This window comes from Cynocephalus volans, chromosome 9 (genome assembly GCF_027409185.1).
Source record: "Cynocephalus volans isolate mCynVol1 chromosome 9, mCynVol1.pri, whole genome shotgun sequence".
Lineage (NCBI taxonomy): Eukaryota > Metazoa > Chordata > Mammalia > Dermoptera > Cynocephalidae > Cynocephalus > Cynocephalus volans.
In genome coordinates this window covers 92,009,752-92,030,264 of record NC_084468.1, presented here as the reverse complement: position 1 = coordinate 92,030,264, position 20,513 = coordinate 92,009,752, and the positions used below count along the sequence as shown (strand labels likewise).

Sequence of the window (20,513 nt, the reverse complement as noted above, 5' to 3'; positions counted from 1 at the left end):
TCCTAGTGGGATATTCTGGCAGGTTCTTTTTCTTTCTTTCAGTAGTCAGAAGCTTAATGAATAATAAACTAATGTTCATCCACTTCTGAGCGGACAGCTCCACTTCTAGTGAGAGGTAAGAAGCACAAGATTAATCACATCCTCTCCAGGTAAGGACCTTCATCCCCAGGATTGGCATTGGGGTGATGATTCAAGGTGCTAGTTGCTCATTTACTATGAGATTTCCTCTTTTATTTCTAGAAACTAAAGAAGGAAAATGGCTCAAGACAGACATTTATTGAATCAGATCTTGCCACTTGTTTAAGGTGGAAAAGGTGTTCATTAACACCTAGCATAACACCATTATTTTTCCTGGGGAATAAAGTGCCTGTACATTTAGAGTACTTTGCTCCTAATATGTGAATTTATTAAGATGGACACAATTTCGAACTTTGTTTCTCTAAATTGATATGCTAGCACTGAACTAAACTGAAAATAGTGAGAAATAACTGAAGCTACTCATCACATATTATTTTTAGGAGTTATTTAATCATATTGATCTCCTTGAGGGCAGGATCTAAGTCTTATTTATTTTTGTATTATCAGCACCCAGAACTATGCTAGCCACAGCACAAGCACTAAATAAATGCTCACATTTAGTGACTTGAATATATTCTCCATGGCATGAAAAAATGCTTAGAAACTGCAATAATTTAATGACCAGTAGAGGGCAATAAAGTTGAAACTTCATTTATTTATTTATTTTAAAACTTCATCTAGCCCAGTTTAAACACATTTCAGACCTAATTCTAGCCCGGGAAGTCTTCCTCAGAGTAGTCTCATTTAGACTTATGATTTCCCTTTACTGCAGCTTCAAACCTCTGGTACCACATTAGGACCCTATCTCTCCGCCTCCTCAATAGAGTATATAAGGGAAGTGTGCTAGAAAGTCAGACTGGTTTGCTTTGATTTATACACCACAGCTCTCTGGTTAGTTAATTCCTGGCCTAATCAAGATCACCTGACAATGGATAATCCTTAAAAGTGAAGAAGCATAAGGGAACCACTGGGAAGATGTGGGGTAGGGAAGTAATTCTGGCTTTAAGCTTCATGTGGTAGAGAACTATATACTTAGTAAAATAACAATTTTACTTAAAACAATTGGCCCAAACACATGCTCATATTTATGCACATAAAAAAGATCTGAAGAAAATGCAAATTTTGATTATTAATAGATAATAGAATAGAAAAAATTTTTAAAAATTCTTATTCATACTTTCTTATATATTTCAGATTTTTATAGTGAATAGGTATTCCTTTCAGAAAAAAATGTATATCATGTAACACCCCCATCAACATTTCAGGGATGAGGAAGGAAGGCATGAAACTGACCAGTCCTGAAACTAACTTTAGCAGGGCCTGACTTGTCTTCGCCAATCTCCCCTTTTCCCCTACAATGAGTCTGGGGAAAGAGGAGGGGCCATTCAGAGAGTCATAGGACATTTCAATAACTTTATTAATACGTGTACTCCAGTGGCCATGAGGGCACATATTGTTTCACATATTTCTTGAACTATTTAGGGGCAGACAAGTTATTACAATAGCTTTAAGGAGGGGCTTTTCTTCCACATTTCTTTTTTTAATATCGCATTTTTCTACCTTTACAGAGCCCTGAACCTTCTCCCATGTTCTTTTTAATCATCTTTGCAGGGGGGAAAAAATGCCAATCAAGGCTTCTGACATGTCAGATTTTCATAAAGAGAATGCAAAGCAGAGCTCCCAGTAAGCCTCATAAAACATGGGATTTATGCGAGATCTTTCATCTTCATCCATATAAAATGTTCTCTGCTAGGCAACTGAGAGTAGATGGGAAGCATCACTTGAAAAGGCCTTACTTTAAGGACTGGATACAGTGGTTCAAATGTTGCTTCAGCTCTTCTTCCTTTTCATAGGACTCCAGTACACCATGTGCTTCATCATGGTGATAGCAGTAGACTTTATAAATATCTTCCAGCGGTCCTTTTATCTGCAAGAATACCTCTCCTGATAAACGCAAAACAAAAGCAAAATGACACCAAGTCACATCAAACTTTCACTTCACATGTTTATTATTTAACAATGTTGACTAGAGTTAAAAAGTTGGATGGATCCCACTTTATCCCCCAGATTATTCAGGAGGGATGAAAGATTTGGATGATTTTTTTCACTCTCCTTTTTTTTTCTTTTCTTTCTTTCCTTTTTCCTTTCCTCTCTCCTTTCCTTCTTCCCTCGTTTTCTTCCTTCGTTCCTTCCTTTCCTAAAGATGAAGAGTTTAACAGAGAAAGGCAGCAAAAGAAAGCTGGTTTCTCAAAGGTGACACCAGGTTGGTGTGCAGGATCATGGGTAAGCAGAAGTTTAGAGTTTGAATGCCTTTGAATCAGGCTGTGCTGCAGACTGGCTTTGTGACTCAAGCAAGCTATTTGAACTCTCTGAACCAGGTTCCTCATCTACAAAATGATGACAATAATAGATTTCATAGGATCATTATAAAAATTAAAAAAGGGAGTGTGTGTAAAGTTCATAGTATAGTATAGAATATACATAGTAAATTCTCAAAACGGAGTTTTTGTTAGCTGACTAGAGGTATAAGAGGTATTATTTCGGGTACTAAGTTATTTTTCAATTAATAATTCCACTAACATTTCCTGAGACTCTCTAAAAGGCAAGTAATGGAGCTTAGAGAAATAATGTATTTCCTTATATGTGATAATAAAAAGAATAGGCCGTAATTCCATTTAAAAAATCAATTGGCTAATACTATGAACAAGGTTATGACTGTATCTTCATATGAGATGATGGATATAAACAATGCCTGCCACTGAGTAGTTGCTCAATAATTATCACTTGTCTCTTAAAGCAGCTTTACTATCTCTGGAATTAAAACACCAGTACTTTTAAAATACCACATTTTTTCCAATTTATATCCAGCCAATAGAAAACTTTCTTTTCCTTTTCATTACATGGGATTTTCCTGTGACTACAGTTAGATTCTGAGGTAATATGATGCATGTGTGTATGTTAAGGTTGTTTGGTTTTTGGTGGCTGACTGGTACAGGGATCAAACCCTGGGCCTTGGTGTTATCAGCACCACGCTCTAACCAACTGAGCTAATCAGTCAACCTAACTGCTTGTTTTAACAGTGCTTTTTTGAGGCCTGTAAGGAAACTCAACAATTGCATCTTTGGAACTGAAAGGATATGGGGTTCTTGTTTTGTTTCTGGGATTTTACCGAGTTGATCCTTCTACCAGTGCAGGTTTTGTGGGTTTGCTCTTCAAGACAGCGACACAAACAGTAAGAAATAGCGTAGTTAATAAAAAGAGAAAATAAAACAGAGCAGTGGCTGAATTTAGGGTTGGTCATAAAATAAACAGAGACTCCCAGTAGCAGACCAGATGGGAATGGGGGCTTTGGCTGGGGGAGGGAATTAAGGCCCAGAAGTGGGAGTGGGTGACTGGCTTAGGGGGAGGCTCGGTGGCAAGAAAGGGTCTGAATACACAAAGCCCAACACAAGAGGAAGCTGTAAATATGTATGTTCACTACAAAAAAGCTAAGAATAGAGACCAAAAAAAAAAAAAAGAGGTGAAAACAACCTCACAAATTCACAGTAAGATCAAATCAGAAAGATAAAAAACAAAGGACAGACACTTATTTTACACATAAAAACCATTAATTGCAAATTCCCTTGTATTTTCTTTACCAGAAATGGTCTAATTGGAGAGAATTTATAGCTCTCTCCTTAATAGCAGAATCATTTTTTTTACTCTTTTCCAAGTAAAATTCTGTTGGGACTCTAATAATAATTATTAAAGTTAAAAGATACTTAAGTACTCTAACTGACAGTCATTCATTCACCCAAAGGCTGAGTGCAACACTGGTGGGTAGAATATTTGATTCCCTCCCAGCCCCACCAATGTATTCTGCTTCATAATAGTGCAGGTGAAGTGATGTGTCTTGCAGCAAAAAGTGATTCTGTTTCCACGGTAACACTACTCTTGGCTTCGTTTCTTTAGTGTGAAGGACAACTGCTTGGTTTAATGTATGTGGGTTTGAGGGGATGATAAGGAGCGGAGAAGGGACTGAGTCAAGACCAGGGAAGGTAATTTCACTTCTTGCTGCCTGTCACAAAGGCAGCAGAATCTTATAAAATAGGTAAAACTACTTAATGTTCTTTTTAAAAATTCCACAACCCAAAAAAGCAATTGCTACGCAAAGAAGGTGGAAAAATGCACCCTTTTAAATTTCTTTAGTTATCTCCTTTAAAAACAACTCCCTCAAATCTTGAGTATGTTTTATGTCTTGATATCATTACTTAATGTTGCAAATTGCTCCCTTTACTAACAGAACAGAGCTGAGGTTACCAGAGCTGGGACAAGGGGGGCAGGGGGAGGGAAGACAGAAGGTAAGAGAAGAATTAGTAAAGAGCCAAGAAAAACAATTACTTTGTGTAATGTTGAATATACTAATTATCCTGATTCAAGCATCACATATTCATATTGCACATGTATTGATATGCAACTCTGCACCCCACAGACATTTACAATTAATTATGTTTCAATGTAAAAAATTGCTCACTTTACTGATGTAAATATATTCATGTTCTTTTTCTTGACCCACCTCTTCTTTACTTCCAGACCATCATGTCCATCCCCAAGATGTGCCATACCAAACTATATGGCCTTGATGTTAGTCTGACCCCATTGCAAGATGAATTTCCCCTGTAGGTAAGTAAACCAGGGTAAAGCCAATGATATTCAAGAGACCTCTTTGTCCTAGGCTTTGTTTAGGAAAATGGCACATAAAGGAATAAAGTAGTAATGTTTTGGTTCATCTTTATTTGACAACAATTTATTGGGTGACTATTATGCACTGAGCACTTTGGTCTATACTGCAGATATGATGAACCGATACTTCCTTCAACGGACTTATATAGGCCAGCAAGGGAGAGAAAGAAGAGTAAATTCTTGCTTACTGAACTATGTAAAAAGTACAATAATAGGATGATAAAGCACCGAGGGGCACATATTCTGCCCTTGAGGACCTTTGAGCTGTTCCATAACAGTGTGCCTTTGAAATAGAAGCTATGAGCCAATGCAAAAACAAGGAGATAGGTGGAGGGGTAAGGTCTGTTCAGAAACTTGGAGTGGTCTAGTATGGCTAAATGGGATTGCACTGAGAGGAAATTTCAAGAGACTATAGAGTTGGGCAGGGCCTGATCATGAAGGACTTTGTGTATCATTAAGGAGTTGGCCTGAAAGTAATGGAAAAGCACTGATGGACTTTGGGCAGCAGACTAACATGATCAAATTGTGTTTTAGAAAGATTATCCTGGTAGTTAGTCATATTAAAGATGGAATTTGGGGGAAAAGTTATTGATACTAGAAAACAGAAACCAATCAAAAGGCTTTTATAATAAAACAAATAAACAATAAAGGGCTAAAGCAGGAAATTACAGCAGATAAGAGAGAATATTGTAGAGTCAACTGCCTGGGTTCAAATCCTGATTTTACTATTTACACAGCGTGTGACATTTGGGAAAGTTACTTGACTTCACTATTCCTTAATTTCCTCATCTGTAAAATGGGGATGATAATAATAGCCGGGTTGTTTGAAGGTTAAATGAGTTAAGATATGCATTGCATTTATACCAGTAGCGGTATGTGCAAATTCTCAATGGATGCTAGCTCTAACAACGAAAGCTAAAGCAGGGAAATGGGGAAGAAAGGAAGAAAATGGACATTGAACATACGTAACAGATCAAAGGGATAATTCCAGGCATATCCTAGGATTCTAGTTTTAGTGGCCAGATGGGTAGACAATGATGGCATAAAGAGAGAATTCAGGTAGTGAAGATGAGGAGTTTAATTTTAAATGTGCTACCACAGGGCTCTCAGCTCCTGGCTGAGGCTCATCAAAATCTGTTACCAAACCCAAGTCCGGCTGCCTGCCCTGTGCAAAAACAAACCACCCCCAAATCAACTTATTGGTGGAATAGGAAGTCAGCATTATTCGGGAACACTGGTGACCTGAGTAGAGATGTTAGGCTAACCCATCTCTCCAGTAAACCTGAAGGAGAACGGCCAGGCTAAAGCCATGTCAAGGACTCAGATTTACTGAGGGATTTTTAAAGAGGGGGTTGAGGGAATGGAATGTGGGAAGTGAAAAACAGGAGACAAGGAGATGTGTAAGGGGCCAGGTGCAAATTCTCCCCAAGACTCTGTCAGGCTTCAGTTCCCATCCTTGATGTTATCTTAGGGTCCTGCAAGATTTAGATTTGATTTGGGGTGGGTGGAATCAGCATAGCTTTATTGATGTGTTCATTGGCTTCTCAGGGTCTAGATAGTATATGTCTCATGGCAAGTTTGCAGCTCCAGGCTGACAGGAAAACAACTTTACATTTATGTAGATAATGTCATCTTGTCCCATAACCAAGGCTGAAAATACCAAATAACCATGGGAAAAAGAGGGAACATAGAAAAATGCATACTAAGGAAAAAACTATCTCTCTCTCTCTCTCTCTCTTTATTTATTTATTTTTTTCCTTCAGCCCAGGCAGTTTTAGATCTCAGTACTGCTCACTCCAACAGATGTACTGAGTTTGAGTTGCTTATTGTATGTTCAAGTGGAGAATTCCTTCATGGAAGTAGATATATGAATCCGGGATTCAGGAAAACAATATTTGAGAGAGATGTAGGCTTGTGAAACTTTGGTGGTAGAAACCACGAATTTGAGGTAGTCATGCAACAAAAAGCCCTGGATGAGAAGAGAAGAGTGCCTGAGGACCAAACACTGGCGAACACTAACACTGAAGGGAGTCTAGAAGAAAGAGTCTGCACAGGAGCCTGAGAAGAGAGGAAAACTAGGATCGGTGTCAGGAAAGCCAAGTACCAAATAGTGAGAAACACTGCAGAGACTGAGTAGGTTTGTGGGTGACAGAGCATGTTAGTTGTCTTCAATAGCAATACTACGCTTCTTCTAAAGAGATAGTTTGAGCTGCCCCAAATAAAAACTACATTTCCCAGCCTCCCTTGCAATCGATGTGGCGTGTAATTAAAGTCCACCAATGGGTATAAGTGAAAGTGTACTGTGACGATATCTAAGAACTTTCTTTGAGAGGCAGCTAGCTTACCCTTCACCACTTCTTTATCTTTGCCTCTATCTGCCTCCTGGAACTTGGATTCTACCTTGTCCATGGAGATAAGGACCACCCCCTTGGTGAGTGGAGTTGTGAGCTGGAAGGAGCTTACATCCCGGAGGACCTTGCAGAGCAGAGCCACCATACAACTCTGCAACACTTGCCTTCAGACTTTCAAACCAAGAGAAATAAACATCTGTCCTATTATGCTAGTAGTATTTTGGTTTTTTTTCTGTTTCTCCCAGCTGAACTTAATTCTAATCAACACACTTTCTTTTTTTTTTATTTGGTAGGAAAATATTTTGGGAGAAATCTGACTAGTTGAAGGATTTCTTTTCTACACATAGCATTTCATTAAAAAATTTTGTGAAACTATGACATGAACTATTACTTATAAAGAGTTTAAAGTGGAAAGTTACTAGTATTACCAAGAAAAAATATGCAATAAGTTCAACTCTAAAAACCGACTAAGATGATATAAATAGGAATTTTAGTTAAAATCTTAAGCATAAATTATGGTCTTAGGTATATCCCAAAAGAAAGTTATCTGTGATTCTAAGTAAAACTTGTTTGCTAAGACCGAGTATTCAGCATACAGAGAAGGCGGTGGGTCAGCTCCAAGGACAGAGGGCAGATATGGTCAACTCTCTGGAAAGAAGGTCTGAGATCTGAGTTTGGTGATACAGGCCTCTGGCTGTCATTTCCCTGAGATTTACTGGCAGCTTTCACCCAGCGGTTCCAGGGAGCACTCCCCATGCTCTGCTTATCCTCCTTGGATGGTAGCCCAGCTACCGGGACTAAGCAAGGCAGTAGATTAGCCAGCCAAGACGCTGGATCATTGATACGCTTTCCCCTTGCTTTCCCAGCCTCACTATGTTCTCCAGTGGAGGGTAAAGTGAGGAGGGGAAGTGAGAGGTAAGAAGTCTCATTTAGCTCCTACCTGCCCTGGGGATAAAACTGACTGCTGAGGACACCCAAGGGACTCTGCTTAGGGTTATAGAATTCAAACCAAACACAGGTGGCAGGTGGGACCTGCAGCCATGGGAAGAAAACAAGCATATCCCTTGAGTATCAATTTTATTAAGATGTTTGAAGAAAAAAGCATTGTTTTCTTATAAGAGTTGACTGGAAAACTTAAATGAGTTCTCAAGATAAAATAAGACTTCAAAGTTATTATATGCCTGGGGCTGTGCCTTCAGGTTATAACTCCACACTCCCTGGGGCTTATGACATTTCTCTTCTTATTTCAGGAATATTTTGGTAAAAGTTTGTCAGAAGCACTAGAGTAAGATAAATTCAGAAAAATTCATCTGTTGGATTTGACGTTTCTGAGATCCCTGGTGATGTGGTAACAGCATTCTCAAAGAAGTGGTTTGAGGAGGGAGTGAGAGCTGAGGAAGTGGAACCAATGAGGGGAGCTGGATCGTGAATAGGAAAACAGAGAAAGGAAGGGAGCCAGAGCTGAGGGTGGGGTCCTGTCCACGACCAATGCTGTGTCCAGTGCCAGGGAGGATGATGTCACAGTTGTGGTGGGGCCTCCAGAGAAAGGGACATTCTGCAGCTGAGGTGGCATCCCCCCAGCACCTCTAGCCCTGGGAAGTGGACTGGCAGCTGGGCAGCATTAGTGGGCAGGAAGATAGACAGGGTATGGAATGGAAAGTACTCTGGCCGGTATTTGGAAGAGCTAGGGACCCTTTAAACTGTGTCCAGAGTTAAGGATGTAAGTGGAATGAATCAGGCTCTCACTATTTTTGTCTCAACAATGAAAGCAATGCTCTTTAAGTATTAGTCCGGCTCTAACATTCAAGAATACACTTGATGATTACAGTAATTGGCTTCCTGGATACTTTAACTCCAGTTGGGGATTTTTATAACAACTAACATATTGAAATAACATTGCCTCCCTGAGAAAGTTAAGGTTTTTGCTGGCTGGATTAGAAAGAGGTACAATAACTTTTCCTTACTCAAGGTTGATAACACTGAGGAAGACCCCACGATTCTCCATTTATCTCACTTTAGTAAATACCTCCCTTGAGAATGCTTGCCTCTGCTACAGCTAGTTGCTCTTTACTACACAGCAGCCTCTGAAAACAATGCTGGAAGACTCCATTACAACAGCAACAACAATCTGTGTGCCAGCCAGCACACCGGGCACTTATTGTTATGTTTATAATTTATTCACTCAGTAAGTCCTTACTGGTGACACTGTTCTGGGTGCTGGTGACACAGCAGTCACAAAACGGACAAGAATTCTTCCTCTCATGGAGCTTACATTCTGGAAAGGGTGTGCCCTACGTCTTGTATGCTCTGCCACGGAGATCTTGCTATTACCGTTTAAAATATGAACAAATGAATGTGGCACCCATTGCTAGTTGCTTGTCTATTCTTCCTTCTTCCAAACTCACAGAATTTGGACTGGCAATGCACCCAGTTAAAAATACTGACCCTTCCCCAAATCTCTGGTATTTAGATGGCCAAGTGTGTGTGCAAGGGTGTGTGTTTGTGTGTGTGTGTATGTGTGTGTATGTGAAATGAAATAATATGTGTGCAAAATGAAATGGGGTATACTCATAGAAGGAAGTCACTGGGAAGTGGCTATATTCCCCACAAATGGAAAAAGGTCATGAGGAGGTGGATTTGCTCTTGTTGCCTGCAGGAAGCGACAGCTGGAAGTGGAGTAGCTGCACTGAGACCATGATGTCAAAAGCCACATGATAAAGATTGTGAAGGAAATGCTGCAAGGAGCCAGCAACAGCTGCTCCAGTCCTGGGCTATAGACTTATGGATTTCTTATTAGGTGAGAAAAACTAAGCCCCTTTTTTATTAAGCCCTTTTGGCCAGGTTTCCGCTCTAGGCAGGTAAATGTAATCCTAACTGATCCAAGTGAGTTGCCCACAGCCACAGAGCTAGTGGCAACACGGTTAGAACCAAAACACAGATCTGTTTCACTCCACAGGTCATGCTCTTTCTGGGCTATGGTGCACCTTCAAGATTGCTCCCCTATCCATGTACTTCTCATTTTAGCTTCCTGGAGATTGGGGAAGTGTTCAGGAACTCAAAGGACTCTTACACTCCTAGGATTTTGGACTTTATTAGTATTTGTCTTCTGTGCAATATTTGACTTTTCTTAGGTCCATTTAAATCTGACTTTAACTCTCCAGTGCTCCTCCCTGCACAGCTAAGCCACCAACCTCCACTAGCAGGCTCCATCAGTACAACATCCTAGATTCTTACCATTCTCCTCAGAGAACAGGACTGTAGGGCTTTTACTAAGCCACCTTTGTTTTATTTTTATTGCAAGAAATAAGTTCCAGCAGCCCTGCAACCTCACTCAGGAGACTGGAGGTCCAATCCCCTCATTCCAGTCTGGTGGCTGCTTCCTTTTGATTTTTCCTTTCCTGTGTGGATTTATGACTCTGAAAACCCTATATTTTTCTTCATATTCTCTCAAGCTTTCCCATTACTGCCAACATTTAGAATAAAATGCCCTGACCTTTAAGCTGCTGCATCTGGGTCTCCCAGCCCACCCAACCCCCACCTGCTGGCCTCACACATTTCTGTATGCAGCTCCAGGACCCTCCCAACCTCTCCCAGCTGGCCAGAATTAACTAGGTCAAACCTATCTGTGTACTGGGTTAAACACAAACACACAAACCCACAACAACAATAATAATACTGGAAAACTCATTCAGGTGAGCATCTTCCACACAGCATTAACACATGGTTTATTGAAATAGAGCTACCTACACCCTCATAATGTACACTATCTGCTTCTGTAAAATTGCTTGCTTAACCTAAGTAACTCCATTTTGCCCTGTCTGACCTGCAGACTACCCCCACTTCTGCATGAAAAACCATTGACCTTCTCATAGAAACAAAAAACAATTGCATAGAAATAGGAGCCATACACAGTGAATTATTACATGGGAACAGAAACCATACACAATGAAAACTTGTATGCTTGATTGCTCGAACGACACATTCTCGGCCTCTGTGACCTAGCCCTCTAGCTTGCTTTGTGCACCTGGACAAACCCGTGTGCCAACGGGATGTAGTTTTTGCCTTTAAAAACCCTACAAGACCAAGGCCCAAGGCCGTTCTTCCTTGGTTGCTAAGAGATGGTCGCTGGCCAGCTGGAGTGAATAAACTGCCCTTTTCTGCACGAGTGGCGTGTAAGTGCATTTCTTGTGGGAGGGGGCCTCACAACATTATCAGTGACTAATGCTCTTCTCACAAAGTAGCACATTTCTGCTTCAGGGACTTATAAGAGAAAGTGCTTTAGGAGAGCTATGTACTGCTGTAGAACAAGAGGAGAACAAAAGTAGAACAACTGCTATGGATTGATGTCACCCAAAACTTAGTCCCCACTGTGACGATGTAAAGAGGGTGGGAAATCCTATTATGGTTTGAAAGGTGGGGCCTTGAAGAGGTGATTAGATTGTTGGACCATGCCATAGTGAATGGATTAATAATGGTGGTCAGGGGCGTGGTACTGAGGGCTTTTAAAGGAGAGCACATGAGAGTCTCTCTCTCTGCTCCATCATTTTCTGTCACGTGAGACCCCTGAATTGCTGTAAAGCCACCATCAAAGAAGAACCTCACCAGATGTGTCCCCTGGACTTTGGACTTCCCAGACTCCAAAACTGTAAGCAATAAATTTTGTTTTCTTACAAATTACCCAGTTCTGTGTATTTAGTTATAAGCAACAGAAGTGGACTAATACAACAACCTACTATACCTTCAAATAACAGAAAGCTTTAAACTGTTTTTCTCTTCAAGCATAAACGCACCCTCATGAAAAGCATATGAGAGATCACAATTCCTTTATTGCAAGCTTATTTCAGTCTGGATCTCAGCACAATGGTAAGCAGGAAAAGTAGACTCAAACATATTTATTACTCAGTCTTTTTTTTTTTACTTTGAAGCATTACAACAGGCAAACACATGTTAGAGGACACAATTGCTGTTTTGGTTATTTATTGCTATGTAAGAAACCACCCCAAAGCTCAGTGGCTTAAAACAACAATCATTTTGATTTTCTCTCACAATTTTGTGGGTTGGCTGGGCTGCTCTCTCTCCATATGGCCTTTCTACATGGTATTTCCAGCAGGGTAGCTGGCCTTCTTAAATAACAGGCTCCCAAAATCACAAAAGTAGAAGTTGTCAGGCTTTCTTAAGGCTTAGGCCCAGTTGTTGGCACAGTGCCATTTCCATTGCATCGTATCAGTTAGTGAATCAGAGTGTCAGTCCAGAGTCAATATAGGACTAGACTACATTGCAACATGCATATTAGGAGACATGGTCCATTGAGGGCCAGCTTTGGAGACTAGCTACTGCAATTGCTGTTCGCTCTACCAAATGTAGAAATGATACTTGCTATGTTAAAATCCCCTTTAAAGAAGAAAATGTGTCACCATATTAGATATATAAATCATCAAATGTATAGATATTGGCGGCATCAAGAAACCACACACATTCAGCAAATCTAGCAAATCTAATTTGTTTGAAAAACATGATTGGTACTTCAGAAAAAAATTTACATTTTATTCAATTGTTACAAACTTAAGAAATCAAGCTTAGGGCTGGCCCATGGCTCACTTGGGAGAGTGTGGTGCTGATAACACCAAGGCCATGGGTTCAGATCCCTATATAGGGATGGCCAGTTAGCTCACTTGGGAGAGCGTGGTGCTGACGACACCAAGTCAAGGGTTGAGATCCCCTTACCAGTCATCTTTAAAAAAAAAAAAAATCAGGCTTAGTAAATAGATGGGTAAATTTAATATTATCATGATAATTTAGTAACATCATGTATTTGATATTACTAAGCATAGAAACTGGGTTGTCATTCCTTATACATGATTTTATTTAATCTTTCATAAAAACCATATGGGGTAGGTGTTATTGCCTCCAATTTCCCAGTGAGAAACTGAAGTTCAATGAGGTTTTGTAACTTCCCTAAGATCACGTATCTAGCAATAGTTTGAGACAGGATGTAACCTAAGTAAACCTGACATTGAAATCCACGTGTTCTTAAATTCTACACTCATCTTATTTGTTTTGTTCTTGCTCATCATTTTTTAAAATTGTTACAGAGTGATCAACTTATGTGGAAACAAGAGCCACATCTCATACTCCCATCTCTAAAGATTTAAAACCTATTTACTATCTAGACACTCTGCTTAAGTCAAGATTTTAAACATCTACTTTTCATCTTGGCATGGTAGATAATTCCCTCAGAGCTCTCAGATTTGCAAGCATACATCTCTGCGTTTAAATTTGAATTTCATCCAAAACCCCAAGGTTATTCTTGAGTAAAATACTCCTCCTGGTTTATCTAGGTATCAGGAAAATTTTCCCTTTGGCACTAAAGCTGTAAATCACAAACTTATTTGTGCCCTCTAAGGACGGAGATATGAGACACCTGTGCTTTTTATTTTGTGATAAAATGATTTTGGAAACATCTCACCAAAAAATCAGTTTATATTATGAAATGTAAGTGCTTAGGTGAAAGGTTTAGGGTTGGAATTTCCAGTGAACTGCGTGTTGGTGTATCTACCACATATGGATCATGGAGGCCCCTTCGGCACTACGCTCCAGCACTTCAGACTCCTACTGCCCTTTACAGGAACTTAACATACTCTCCTGCCTTGAGGTCTTTAGACCACTTCTCATTTAGACAACTTTTTGTGCTCAATCTCCACCTTTCTAAATCCTTCAAGTCCAAGCCTCAAGAGGCTCATTCCAAATCAATCTCATCATCTGAGCTGAAATAAGTGAATTTCTCCTCTGTGAATCTCTGTATTAGTTAGCTATTACTGCAGGAAAAAATTACCCCAAAACCGAAAGGCTTAAAACAACTGTTTGTTTGTTCACAATTCTATGGGTTGAATTGGGCAGGGATTAGCTGGGATGTCTTCATGTGCTGGTGTTGGGGGTTGGCTGTGGGCTGCCTGGCAGCTGAGGAGGACCTGAATCACATGCCCAAGGCCTTGCCTGGGTTGCTTGGAATGACTGGGTAATTTGGGCCTCTATCTTCATGAGCAAAGATCAGAAGTCATACTGCTGTTATAGAACATCATTTTTTTTCTTTTCTTTTCTTTTTTTCTTTTTGGTGGTTGGACAGTACAGGGATCAAACCCTGTATCCTGGTGTTAATTAGCACCACGCTCTAACCAACTGAGTAACTAGCCAGCCCTTAGAACATCATTTTGACTCATTCTATTGATCAAAGCAAGTCACAAGACCAGCCCAGATACAAAGGGTGAGGATGGTAAAATAAAACTCCAACTGATTTTTTTTCAAATATGGCCTTACTGTTTTAATTTTTTTTAATAAATCATCTGTTATCTTCTTCCAAATTGCAGTTTATGATTGGTGACTCTGAAATTATAAACATTTTCACTGAGTTTTCTCTAAATCATAATATTTAATATTTTTTTAACGTTTAACTAACTTTAAATTTATAGAACAGCTGAAAAAATAGTATAGATAGTTTTCAAATATCCTCACCCAGCTTCCCCAATATTAACATCTTACATTACCAAAATACAATTGTCAGAAAAAGGAAATTAACTTTGGTGCAATACTATTAACAAAACTAAACACCTTATTTGAATTTCAACACTAATGTTCTTTCAATGTTCTAGGATCTATGCAGGCTCCCACTTGCATTTGTCACTCCTCCTTAGTTTCCTGAAGGCAGTTCCTCAGTCTTGCCTTATTTTTTTATGACCTTAATCCTTTAGAAGAGTATTGATCAGTTACTTTGTCAAGTGTCCTCATTTGAGTTTGTCTGATAATGTGTAATATTTTCTCATGATTGGACATGATTGCATACTTTTCGGGCAAAAGTACCACAGATTAGATGTTGTGTCCTTCTCAGGGCATAAGGTTCATGATGTAGAGTAAGTTATTTTCTAGTATTATTGACCTTGATTACTTAGTTAAGGGGGTACCTGCTGGGTTTCTCACCGTAAAACTACTATGTTTTCCTTTGAGGTTAATCATTCCTTGGGGAGAAACTTTGAGACTAAGTAAAGTATATTTCTTCTCTAATTTTCACCCTCCAAATCTGGCATCAATCAGTAGATTTCATCTGCAACAGTTATGACTGTGGTGTTTGCCTAATGGTGATTTTCTATTTTCTACTTTCCCTCTATATTTATTAGCTGAAATCTACTGTAAGAAAAGCTGTTCTTTCTCCAACTTAATAGTATTTATATCAGTATGGACTGGATATTTATTTTATTCTGTGGGTTATTATCCAATACTAGCATTATTTATCTTACTGCTCAAATTTGTAAACAATAATATCTTAAATTGAGAAAATTCTCTATAAGGAAAATACAGTCACCCAGTAAACTCAAAGAAAATTCTGATAAATGAAAAATATTTAAATTCTAATTATATATTTTTATGTATTAAAAAATGAAGTATTTTCATAGGTACTGTCTTTTTGCCTCCATTTGGATTCTTTATTTTTGCAAAATAAAACTCATCTAATAAGTTCTTTCTATTTATGATTTTTGAATATTTTTCCAAATGTAGATATTGTTAAATCTGGTACAGAATACAACTTTATCCTTTTGAAGAGGAGTTCCATCAAAACTTTCTTCATAAATCAAATTTTCCAAGTAAAATTACAGAATTTCAAAGTTAAGTGTTTTACACATGAGCTCTCAGTTTTCAATTTTTTTTTTAGCTCATTTCCTGTTTTTATAGGGATAAATTTCAATGTTTTCCTGTTTATAATTTTTGTTTCCAGTAATTGAAATTCATCAAGATTAAAAATCTGAAGTGATTTTTCCCTTTGCTTGTTGACTAGCCTAACTAAAGACTTCCAACTGATTTTGAACAAAATGCAATACAATTTCAGAGGTCTTGTTTATAAAAATAGCCCAATGTCATTGTAGGACACTTTGGTTGATTTATAAAGTGGTACTTCAAAGAATTAAACATTTGTGAAAACTGATTAATGACCAGCAGCAAAGAGTCTACCATCATGCATAAGATTATTTTTTAATTCATCATCAACTTTATCCTCTAAATATTGTCATTCACTCTCACTTTGTGTATATAAAAGTATGTGTAAATTTTGACTAGTTTCCATTTTGATTAATAGAATATCACAACTTTATTATACATGTACCACAATCAATTTCAAGTACACTCCTGATCCACAGAGTTTTATTTTAGTAAAAACATTGTTTTACTCTGATGATGTGCTTCACCAATATTTGTATTCATATTATCATTTGTAGTCACAATATTTAATTTTTAAGTTAAAGTGATAGTAGCATTTATAATAAGGTCAGATTATTCACCTTTGACACAATAAACTTCCAAAAGCTTTTCTTTGGTTCTGTGAATTGGATTTTAAAAAGTCTTAACCATTACTGGAATTAACTGATTTTCTATTTGATTCATCTGCTCACACTGATATAAAACTGTCATCATTTAACTGTTGGCAAAACTATTCTGCTATTTATGTCAACTCCTTAGTAGCCAATGATTTACATTTCTTTTAGGTGCAAGGAAACTTGGAATTAAAAATGAGTGAAATTAATTTAAGATAGCTCTCGTTTGACCTAAATGAAAAGTCATGCAGCACAGATTGATATTTAAACTAAACACCTTAAACAGCTGCATGCATTAAATCACTTACTTTCAGCACAGTGTTTTTAAAATAATGACTAACTTTTGACATAGATGTTGCTGCTTCTTCAGTGGATTTCTGACTGCTGGCTGTCTTCTGTGGCTGTCTATGGTGGATGGTAAGTATTTTGTATGTTATATGTTCATCATCAACTTTCTTAAGAAACAGAAAATCAGTTATTTATATTAAACATGAATATGCTAAATCCTTGCTTCTGAAAGGGTTTATTGCAAAATAAAATAAGCATACCAAGCAATAAAAAAGAGTTGCATTGTAGATTTATATCTACAATAGGTAACCAAACTCTATAGAAAGAGCATCTGATGCTCTGTACCAGGGCTGCTCAGCCACTATTTCCCATACATATTTTCCTTACACCTAATCTATAATTGATGTCCCATTAATCCCATTGACTGGCATCTTGGTGCTTCATGCCTGTCACAGATCATGGCATGGGCCATGACACACCAGCTGTTGCACCCAGTGGATGGGTGCATCAAATACATCTCCCACCCCCAAAACAGGAAGGAGTTAGCTGTTCCTAGCTACTTATGTCCAAAAGTCATCATTTTATCAGCCAGTGCCCAGCACGTGGCACTTCAAAGGAAAATGTAAGTTTCCTTGACACTAGAAAAGATCAGGAAAAAAGAGATGAGCTATGTTGCAGAGTTTACCCTGTGTAAACTCTGAACTCTGTTGACTACACATGCCTCTTACACCCTACTAAAAGAGACTGCCTCAGGAGTTGAAGTATAATGTAGAGGTCTTATAAAATATCTTGTGCTGCAACTAATAATAATGGTACTTTTTTTAAAAGGCAAAATCTAGGACAAATGTTAAACTACAATGAATACTTCAGCAATTGGCTAAAACCAGTCTGTTCTGGATGAACCAGGATGCATGGTCATCCTAAACCTGGACTTGTCTTTGACTCCAACACATGAACAACCCCCTAAATCTCGTTTAGGCTTTCTTATACATTTTCTTGAAATGATTGCTTGTTTTCTATTCTACTGTATCTGCCTTAGCCTAAATGCTTTTTAACACATGCTTGTAATATTTATAGCAGCCTATTTACTGGTCTAGGACTCAATTTTTCCTTCTATTTCTTCTCTTCACACCTACTGCATTTTTCTTTCTCCAGAAATTTTGTGTCTGAAAGAAACTTTGTGAGACTTTGTGTCTCACACCTTTGCTGAAAAATCTTTTAATGGCTTCTTGTTACCTGTACAGCAAATTACAAACTTTGATTTCAAGTATAGTCAGTCCCTATTCTGCGTTTCCAGACTCATCTCTCACTCTCCCCTTGCATGAATCCTTGGCATTTAGCATTTGCTGTTCATGCTGTTACTTCCATTTAGAATCTTCTCCACAACCCAGACCCTACTTGTAGAACTCTTACCTGGGTGAGTATCTTTAAGCTCAAGTATCATCTTCAAGAATCCTTTGATTTCCATCTAGAAATGTTTACTTTACTTTCTGAAGTTCTGCAGTAGTGTAGGAACTACTCTGATGGTGTATTATACATGTACTTTCAATTCAGGGAGCTGTTTGATTGCAAGTTCTTGAAGGACAGAGATGATCTCTTTTGTCTTTTGATACCCAACAATGCCATACACCACCTTATTCTTTGAGTATGCTCTATTTCATAACTATTTACTGATTGAATTTGGAAATGAATGGCCAATGAATCCATACTAAGGTGGTAATGAGTATAGTCCTTCTTTTAGAAAATATTTTTACAATGTATTGGGAACACCTAATCACAAGGAAAAATTGAATTTAAACCTGTCTGTGGAGAAATATTTTTGACTGGGCTGGACTTTCAGTTCGCAAAAACACTGCAAATACCCAAGTCATTTCTTTCACTATTCTATAAGATCAGCCTTGCTTATTAAGCTGTGCCACCATAAATACTAACAAGACCAATTTTATGATATTTGCATAACCCCAACAAATAAGTGGTAACAAATAAAGACATAAACAGTAAATATATAAGGTGTTTGTTTTTGTCTATGCATGTGTCTCAAAGAAAGGATCCACATAAAACTGCTAACGGTGGTTACTTGTGGGGAAGACAGTGGCATTGGAGGGGTGTGTGAAAAGGACTTTTACTGTTACTCTATGTACTCCTGAATTGTTTTAATATTTTTGTAATATGTATATATCGTATATTATGTGTGTAATAGAAAAATGATAAATTTTTACAAAGAATTCTTAGCCTACATGGCACTATGGTTATAATATCTTAGATGTACAAGCTGCCTTCAAGGAATTCACAACACAGTATTCCCTTTGAAGTTCCCAAGAAATGGAGAGAATAAAAATTTGGCCCAACACTTTTCAAATTATTTTATCTGTTGTTAGTTTTAAAAATCTTACCAGAGTAAAAAAATAAACATATCTATGACTGAGAGTAAAACAGTCTATTTGGAGAGCAATAATATAGAAAAAAAAGGAAAAGCATGGAAAAAGTAGAACTTGTGTAAGTTTTTTATAAATCACATAAACTAGTTTTGTAAAAAAAATTACTATATAAAAATCAATCGATTCATAGGCATAAGATCTGAAAAACATTGTGACTGAAATCAGTAAAGCTACTAAAATACTTAAATAATTAATTGTTTAAAGATCATGTAAGTCTTAGCCATAAAACAAAATGAAAGAACATCTGGAATGCAAAGAGGTTGAATGAAAGATTGGAAATTAAGAAGTAAATGGTGTGCTTAGTGCTACTAAGGGACTTCAGCAAATGGATATAAACCCATTTGAAAATAAATACAGTTTGTGTAATTACAATGAGCCTGAAGATGGGTTTAGCATTTATATATCTCCTGGGAAGCTTGGTGAGTCAGAAACATAAAATCAAAGCTAAGGGAGGCTATTAAAATATTATTTCCTGTTGTAGTGTAGAATTCAAGGAGAGAATAAACATACCGATTACTTGCATGGCTGGTTCCACGTCTGTTGTGGCCTCTTCCAGCAGCGACAGCAGCTTGGCTGATATCTGATGCACAGATTCAATGTTGCTAAACAAGCTATCCACGTCCAGCCTATCAATCTGAAGAAACACAAACATTGAGCACCAGCTGACAGAAAGAGAAGCTCTGTATTTAGGATGTTTTCTCCTGCTAAACAGTAAAGCACTTTCTATGCCAGCCCATGCTACCTCCATCAATTGTTTCTGTAAATACTCTTATTTAGGATTTCTAAAGTAAATGTGCAGTTTTTCATTTAGGAAATTGAGATGGTGCTTCTGTTACCTCTGTCATTTTCTTCCTTTTGAATATATTTTTAATCCATCTACATATTCTTATAAAAACAAGAGTGGGAAGAGATTTGGGTCTACTTGGTATTTTTAGTAACTGCCCTCTATGAAAGTATGTAGCAGTGTCTATGAATTTAGAATATTTTGCTGCTTTATACAGCAAAAGTTAGACCTCATCCTAGGCAAGTAGCTATTTTCAAACCTGTTTTTAAACCACTGATATTCTCAAAGTGATGACACAATATGCTGGGTTGCTTCTTGGTTTTTGGTTTGGTTTTTTTTTTTTTTTTTTTTTTTTTGGTGAAAGAAATATGAATGGAAATCTTTAATGGACATATTCTGCTAATTAAGGATTTGTCATATTTTGTAATTTCATGCATACCCTCAAAAACCAATACAATCATTCTTAGATCTTATAGCTGGTTCTTATGATTATTTA

The 20,513-nt window shown here is 37.8% G+C and overlaps 1 protein-coding gene across 1 annotated transcript in view; it reads right to left on the bottom strand.

Moving 5' to 3' along the window:
* Nucleotides 1-20,513, bottom strand: part of ARHGEF38 (Rho guanine nucleotide exchange factor 38) — a 143,380-nt gene that overhangs the window by 57,064 nt on the left and 65,803 nt on the right. Inside the window, exons 3-4 of the mRNA XM_063107214.1 lie at nt 19,744-19,867; nt 1,875-2,022 (exon numbers count right to left, since the gene is read on the bottom strand). Coding sequence (XP_062963284.1) covers nt 1,875-2,022; nt 19,744-19,867 — 272 coding nt within the window. The remainder of the gene's footprint in view (nt 1-1,874; nt 2,023-19,743; nt 19,868-20,513) is intronic.